The following is a 7,288-nucleotide window of genomic DNA, read 5'->3' as shown; positions in this document are numbered from 1 at the left end:
ATCAAATTAAGACGATAAATGCAAAGCCAACATTTCACGTGGGCCACGTGGCAGATTGATTTGCAGAGACATACCTATCGACGTACGTACGTACGTACGTGAATAACTTCTACATTGACTTTGCCTAGTTGCCTAGCTATGGGACAATAATTAATAGAGGCCTAGTGAAAAATTCAAGAAAACACAAAAATTGGGTCAAAATTGAATTATTGACTTTCTTTAATTTCCAGGTTTGATCCAACATTCCAACATGCATGCTTACAGCTTATATATACTTCTCTCAACGGGAACATCAGATCACAAACTAATTCATTTTTAAGTTTCTCTCTAAGGCTCGTAAAACCTATCCCCTCCTACTCAATACTCATCTGCGTCCGATTCCTTAATGGAAGCAACAAACGTCCCCCTCCAGCCCCCAACTTATGGAAACTTCATCACCGTTCTGAGCATTGACGGCGGTGGAATAAGAGGGCTTATCCCAGGAACTATCCTACGCTTCTTAGAATCTGAGCTTCAGGTATATCACGTTTGATATGCATGTGCACGTAAGCACGTTTTGTAAAAAGAAATTCAACATCTTTCAAGTACTTAATTAATTACTCTAGATTGATTGTACGTTTATGCATGCATGGTACAGAAGCTGGATGGTGAAGATGCAAGAATCGCAGATTATTTTGATGTTATTGCATGAACAAGCACAGGAGGTCTTATAACTGCTATGCTAACTGCCCCAAATGAAAAGAATCGACCCCTTTTTACCGCTAAGGATATCAAGGACTTCTACCTAAACCATAGTCCTAATATCTTCCCGCAAAAAAGGTAAACTAAAAGTTCCGGCCACTAGATCAGAACTTCATTAATATGACTGAAACTTTCTTATTTGATCATTAGGTACGTACCATATTATGTTTTTTTTACAGTTATTAGGATGTTAATTAATTAACAATTTTGCCAAATTGCAGTTTTCCATTATTTTCTCACTTTACAAAGATTGTCAAAGCTCTTTCCGGACCAAAGTATGATGGGAAGTATCTACATAACATTATTAGGGAAAAACTAGGAAGTTTAAGATTGCACCAGGCGTTGACTAATGTTGTAATCCCAACATTTGACATCAAGCGACTCCAGCCAACCATCTTTTCTAGCTATGAGGTTGAATATTTGATTTTCTATCCCACTTTAATTATGAAGGGATTGCAAATGATGGAGCTGAATTGTAGTGAGAATCACTCTGATTTACTTAATTTTCATGCACCAGGTAAAGAAAAACCCGAGCATAGATGCCTTACTTTCAGACATATGCATCGCAACCTCAGCTGCTCCAACTTATCTTCCAACTTATTACTTCAAAACCAAAGACACCGAAGGGAAAGTACTTAGAGAATTTCACCTTATAGATGGCGGGGTTGCTGCTAATAATCCGGTACATATATATAGATGTACCTTATAATAACAATGACAAATTCGTTAAAACTTCTTCTTTTTATCTTACTACAAATGTGTGCGCCTTTCCAGGCCTTACTTGCCATGGGTGAAGTGTCGAAGGAAATTATTAGTGGAAATCCTGACTTCTTTCCAATAAAACCAACGGATTATGGACGGTTGTTGGTAATATCCCTAGGAGCTGGGTCATCCAAAATTGAAGAAAAATACGATGCACATAATGCAGCTAAGTGGGGCATACTGGGATGGTTAACTAAGAATGGTTCCACCCCAATATTTGATGTATTTTCTGAAGCAAGTGGAGATATGGTCGATGTCCACCTCTCTGTTGTTTTTCAAGCCCTTCATAGTGAGAAATACTATCTGCGGATTCAGGTATTTGCATGTCACACTGCACACATATATTCACAACGAATAGGAATAATTAATACAAAGGAAAGTCAAAGTTTTTGTTTATCATATATATATATATATATATATATATATATATATATATATATATATATATATATACATGTTTTTTGGCCGTCTGATCTTTAATATTGACATGTTTGAATCAAAATAATGCACAGGACGATTCATTAAGCGGGGTATTATCTTCTATGGATGTAGCCACAACAAAGAATTTGGATAATCTTGTAAAAATTGGCGAAACACTGCTAAAGAAACTAGTCTCTAGGATAAATTTGGAGACAGGCATATTTGAGGTTGCTAACAATGAAACTAATGAAGAGGCTCTCAAAAGGTATCAAACTATTAAATTCTAAAATTCTTTTTCACAAAGTTTCATTTTGATTATCAAATTAATATATATAATGAAAATAATTATGTTCTTTCAGGTTTGCAAAACTACTTTCCCAAGAGAGGCATCTTCGCCATGCTAACTTCCCCGGTGGACATGCTAGGGGCGGAGGCATGCACATGCACCTTGAGGGTGGGGGTCCATTCCCCCCCCCCAAAAAAAAAATAAATAAATAATAATTCAAAACCCTTCACAAGCACAAATACAAATGAAGATAACGTTACGTTTTATTTTTTTATTTTTTTTATTTTTTTTATCTTTTACGTGAACTACTGTTGTGTGGTCGAGGTGGGACGCAGAAAAGTCTACCTCCTGACTCATTCATTATTCTTTTCAATTTGTTTGAATAAATTCCGGATAAGATATATATATATATATATATAGAACAATTACACGGATGTAATTAAACCTTTTCTTTTTCATGTTGTGTAATTCAACATTAATGGGAGCTACAATTGTACGTACTTGACGAGCTGGGCTATGAAGTTTTTGACTACATTAATGGTTTTTTTTCGACATTAATTATCAAATGGAAATGTCATGTGACTGAGAAAAATTCCTTGACTATATTAGTGTCTGTCGTTTGACACGTCACTAAATATTTTATTAACATGTCACTTTTAAAAATGTCACTAATTAGTGACGAAATAAAAGGTTGATTACCGTGGATACGTCACTAATTGTTAATTTTTTTTTTTTAGTCAATATGAAAAAACAATGAAAATACTAGGGAGAGCAAATATTCAAGCGTTTGGATGTTATTGATTTAAAGTTATCATTATCGAGCAAAGTTTCATATCTATATATGTATAAGTTTTAATTTTATTATTATTATTTTTTTTTAAAAAAAAAAAAAAAAAAAGAGGTTTCATATCTATGTGCTTTAATTTTGGCAACTTTAAGTTAGACAAAACGATTTAATTTTGAATTTTCTTGGCCATGCATGTACATCGAACTTTCACAACTTTTCTAATTTTCTTTTTAATTTCTTGATTTTATAATTTTTTTCTCGTGACGTTTCCTAATTAATCAAATAAACGCAATACTTACGGGATTATGTAGGTTACGGATTTCGCCAACTATTTCTCATGACTATATTTTTATATTTTTAATTAAGAAAATAACTTCTATACAGACTTTCTTTATGCCCTCTAATAAAATAAGCGTAAAACATAAAAACTGAAAAAGATGAAAACCTCATATCATTTCTCTTCTACAACAATTATCTTCTAAAGTACTCTAAAATCCTCCGATCCATTCCCCAATTCTAAATCCGTACCACATAAATCAAGGCAACCATAATACGTGGATAATTAAAAGCTTTCGCAATTGTTGATATAGTTTCTAATTTGGTGTCGTATCACCTTTTAATTCGTTCTCTCCAACACTTACAAGACAATAAAATTAACATACACTAGAGGTTGTCAAGTGTGCCGACGGAGTCTCACTCCGATGCCTAAGTCAAATTTAATAGACAAATATTTGAGAATATGAAAGCGCGTTAATATCAGAGAGATCAAAGAGTTTTAATGCCTGGAGTAGTGGCCTATTTATAGGCATGTAGTTCTGATACCTTTAGGAATATTCTACTCATAATTCAATTAGGATTCTAATCCCAGATCCAGTGCATCAATAGAATGATTATTAGTTTTTTTAAACATTTTTTTAAACATTTAATTCTCTTGTTCTTGAATGTTGCATTCATTGTGTGTAGCCAGAAGAGGAAATAAAAATGTTGAGAATAACATTAAATGAAACATTAGGCACACATAATTAGATAGCTAGGGATCGATTAATTAGCAGCAGGGGTTAGGCCTAATTTCTCATTTTGGCTCCATGGTTTTAACTACTCGCGTTCTTTAATTGTCTTTTTCATTGAACCCAAAGAAACAATCTAAAAAGGCGCCACCTACGTTTCTTCTATTTTCTTTCTTTTTGTGATTTTTCTCTTCTCTAACGTCTTAAAATATTTAGACAGATGTCTTATCTTTGCCTTTTAAGTTAATGTTTCATGGGATTCTAAGTCCATGGAATATTATGAGCGAAAACACTAAAACAAGTCATCAAAAGACATCCAAATGCCAAACGAGGCCCAAAACAATTTAAAATACGTCTTAAAAAACTGTGCAAAACACTAAAAATTCTCAAAAAAACACATCACTTAATAAACGATCAGCAGTTACAACATGTCATTCAATAATAACAAAACCAACATTTAACGGTTAACGGTTGCAGTAATTTAAAATTAATAATTGACCAAGACTACAGTTGCGGTTAAAAAAAAAATACCTGCAATCGTAATCGCTTACATACTCCAACCAGCAAAAACATCGATCAACTAGAAAAAACCAACCGCGCAACTAGACCGGCAGACAAAAAAAATTCAACATCAAAACCCTCCTAGGACCATAAAAATGAGAAAAATTCTTAAATTGAATTTTCTCAGATAAAGGCAAAGTCGTTATATTATATTCTTCCTGGAATTTCCCATAGAAGTTGGATGGTGAAGATGCAAGAATCGCATATTATTTTGACGTTATTGCAGGAACAATCACAGGAGGTCTTGTAACTGCTATGCTAACTGCCCCCAAATGAGAAGAATCGACCCCTTTTTGCCGCTAAGGATATCAAAGACTTCTACCTAAACCACAGTCCTAGAATCTTCCCGCAAAAAAAGTAAACTAAAAGTTCCAGCCACTAGATTAGAACTTCATTAATATGATTGAAGCTTTCTTATTTGATCATTACGTACGTACCAATGTACCATATTATGTTTTTTTTACGGTTATTAGGATGTTAATTAATTAACAATTTTGCCAAATTGCAGTTTTCCATTATTTTCTCATGTTACAAAGATTGTCAGAGCTCTTTCCGGACCAAAGTATAAAGAAACGATATATATATATAAAAGTTCAGACCCACAAATACAAATGAAGATAAGGTTACGTTTTTTTTTTTATCTTGTACGTGGACTACTGTTGTGTGGTCGAGGTGGGATTCAGAAAAGTCTACCCTCCTGACCCATTCATTATTCGTTTCAATTTGCTTGAATAAATTCCGGATAAGATATATATAAGTATATAGAACAAACTAAATACAACAGAAACCATTACAAACTAAATATAAAATACACAAATACAGAAGGGCTTGGGCAACCTAAAATATAATCTAGGAATGTAAGTTCGCGGGAGCATTAATGCTTCCGAAGATGCGGGCCCATTAGCTCGAGGCACGGATGCCAAGAAGCCGGGGTCACCAATGAAAGTGATTTCACAAGTGTATTGAGTCACAAGGACCCAAACACCAAAACAAGAGTAAACAGGGGGAGAGAGATACAACAAATAAGCCTAATAAAACAAACAAACAAACACAGAAACAGCCGCAACAGAAGTGGCGGAGTTGGCGGTGTGGGAGCTATCCCAGGAGGCGCGTGAGAACCACGCGCCGCCTAGGGAAGACCTCTCAGCAATAGGAAGCAGCGGAAACTTCCGGAACCACCAGGGGTTGGAGCGGAAAGTGGAGGAGGGTGCTTGCGGAAGCTCCACGCCCCAGTTGAAACCACGAGCTTGCTGGCGCCTAGTGTTCGAGGTCCCTTCTTTTTAATTGAAGAAAAATATGATAGGCCAAACCTATCAATTTTAATTTTTTTTTCCTGCCAACCACCCCATGGTGGTGAAGAGGGGTGGCCACCCCTCTTTTTTTTTCTTTTTTTTTTTTTTTTTTCTTTTTTTTTTTTTAATTTTTTAATTTTTTAATTTTTTAATTTTATTATTTTTAATGATTTTTATTTTTTTTATATAGTGCCACACAACTGCTGCAAGCCGTTAAAATTTAGACGAAAAATGTAACAGAGGTACCAAACGGGTTTTTACCCATAACTCAAGTATCATTTATGAAACAAATAAAAATTCATGTACTAAATTTTAAAAAAACCTAAAACTCAGGTACCAATAAGGTATTTAACCTTTTTTTTTTTTTTTTTTTTTTTTTTTTCGCCCTTTAGGTACGACACTTCACGATTTTAAACGCTTTATTGGAATACTGTTTTACACAAACTTTTGCTCTTCATATGATAGGGTTTTCTCATATAATCCTAATTTCTATCATATATAATTTAATCAAAGTTCAGTATTACTTTATAAATAGTATAAAACTTATTATCTTGTCAGTTTAGATCAAGTGTTAAAACTCATCAAAGTGAGTTGATTTCCGATCGATACATTTAATATATCCAATCAACTCACACCAGAGCGTTCCATGACCAATCAAATGGCAGCAAAAATATTAACATCAATCTGGCAGCAAAAATACTTTCAGATATATGCATCGGAACTTCAGCTGCTCCATCATATTTTCCAGACCATTATTTTGATACACCAAAGAACCCACTGGAAGAGTGAGATAATTCAATCTTATTGATGGGGTGTAGCTGCATGCTAATAATCCGGTAAACGGGTTTGATATAAATCAACATAGCCTTCAAAACTTTTTGGATTGAGCCTTTCACCATTTCATATGAAAATCAATTGGTAATCAATGAGAAAAGCTAAAACCTTATATGACATTCGTGTTAAGAGTCTCACTCCAGAGCCTTGGACAATGTTAGGCATTCTTTCCCATTGTACACGTGTTTGGACAATAATGCCATAAGTGAGGGGGCGTGTTAAGAGTCCCACATTGCCAAGGCATGCATGGGTTATGGGCTTTATAAGCCTTGAGTAAATTTCTTCCCTTAAGGTGCATTTTGTGGAAGAGTAAGGTTCAATGAACTTTATCGATTCGAAATCGCACTCCGTGCGCAAGGCATGTTCTAAAAACCGTCCACGTAATCAACAGATTGAGCGGCATTGTTGCACCCAAACAAAACCATTTAAAGTTTTCTGGTTGGGGATTTACTGGAAATTCATTATGTAGGTTGGCAGCAGCTATATACCATTTATGGAGGTTGATGAATGACCTTTATTATGGTAATACTCCTTTGACTGAAGAAGCTCTTGTTGCTCGAATTAAAGGGGATGTTAGAACTCGGGTCTTGTCTAGTAG

The 7,288-nt window shown here is 34.7% G+C and overlaps 1 protein-coding gene across 1 annotated transcript; it reads left to right on the top strand.

Moving 5' to 3' along the window:
* The first annotated feature begins 361 nt into the window (after window positions 1-361).
* Window positions 362-2,596, top strand: LOC133866910 (patatin-like protein 2). Its single transcript, XM_062303568.1, has 7 exons — window positions 362-517; window positions 638-819; window positions 963-1,152; window positions 1,259-1,423; window positions 1,516-1,818; window positions 2,016-2,188; window positions 2,283-2,596. Exons 2-7 carry the CDS (start codon window positions 719-721, stop codon window positions 2,419-2,421), a joined length of 1,071 nt encoding a protein of 356 aa, XP_062159552.1. The 5' UTR covers window positions 362-517; window positions 638-718; the 3' UTR covers window positions 2,422-2,596.
* Window positions 2,597-7,288: the final 4,692 nt, after the last annotated feature.

Source organism: Alnus glutinosa, chromosome 4, assembly GCF_958979055.1.
Source record: "Alnus glutinosa chromosome 4, dhAlnGlut1.1, whole genome shotgun sequence".
Classification (NCBI taxonomy): Eukaryota; Viridiplantae; Streptophyta; class Magnoliopsida; order Fagales; family Betulaceae; genus Alnus; species Alnus glutinosa.
The sequence above is the reverse complement of the archived record's forward strand: the minus strand, read 5'-3'. Positions and strand labels throughout refer to the sequence as shown.

Excerpts from the sequence above, each read along its gene's own strand:
- LOC133866910 (XM_062303568.1), top strand. The coding sequence starts at position 719 with ATGCTAACTGCCCCAAATGAAAAGAATCGACCCCTTTTTACCGCTAAG. Across the intron at positions 1,424-1,515 it reads GGGTTGCTGCTAATAATCCG|GCCTTACTTGCCATGGGTGA; the intron begins GTACATATATAT and ends GCGCCTTTCCAG. Across the intron at positions 2,189-2,282 it reads AATGAAGAGGCTCTCAAAAG|GTTTGCAAAACTACTTTCCC; the intron begins GTATCAAACTAT and ends ATGTTCTTTCAG.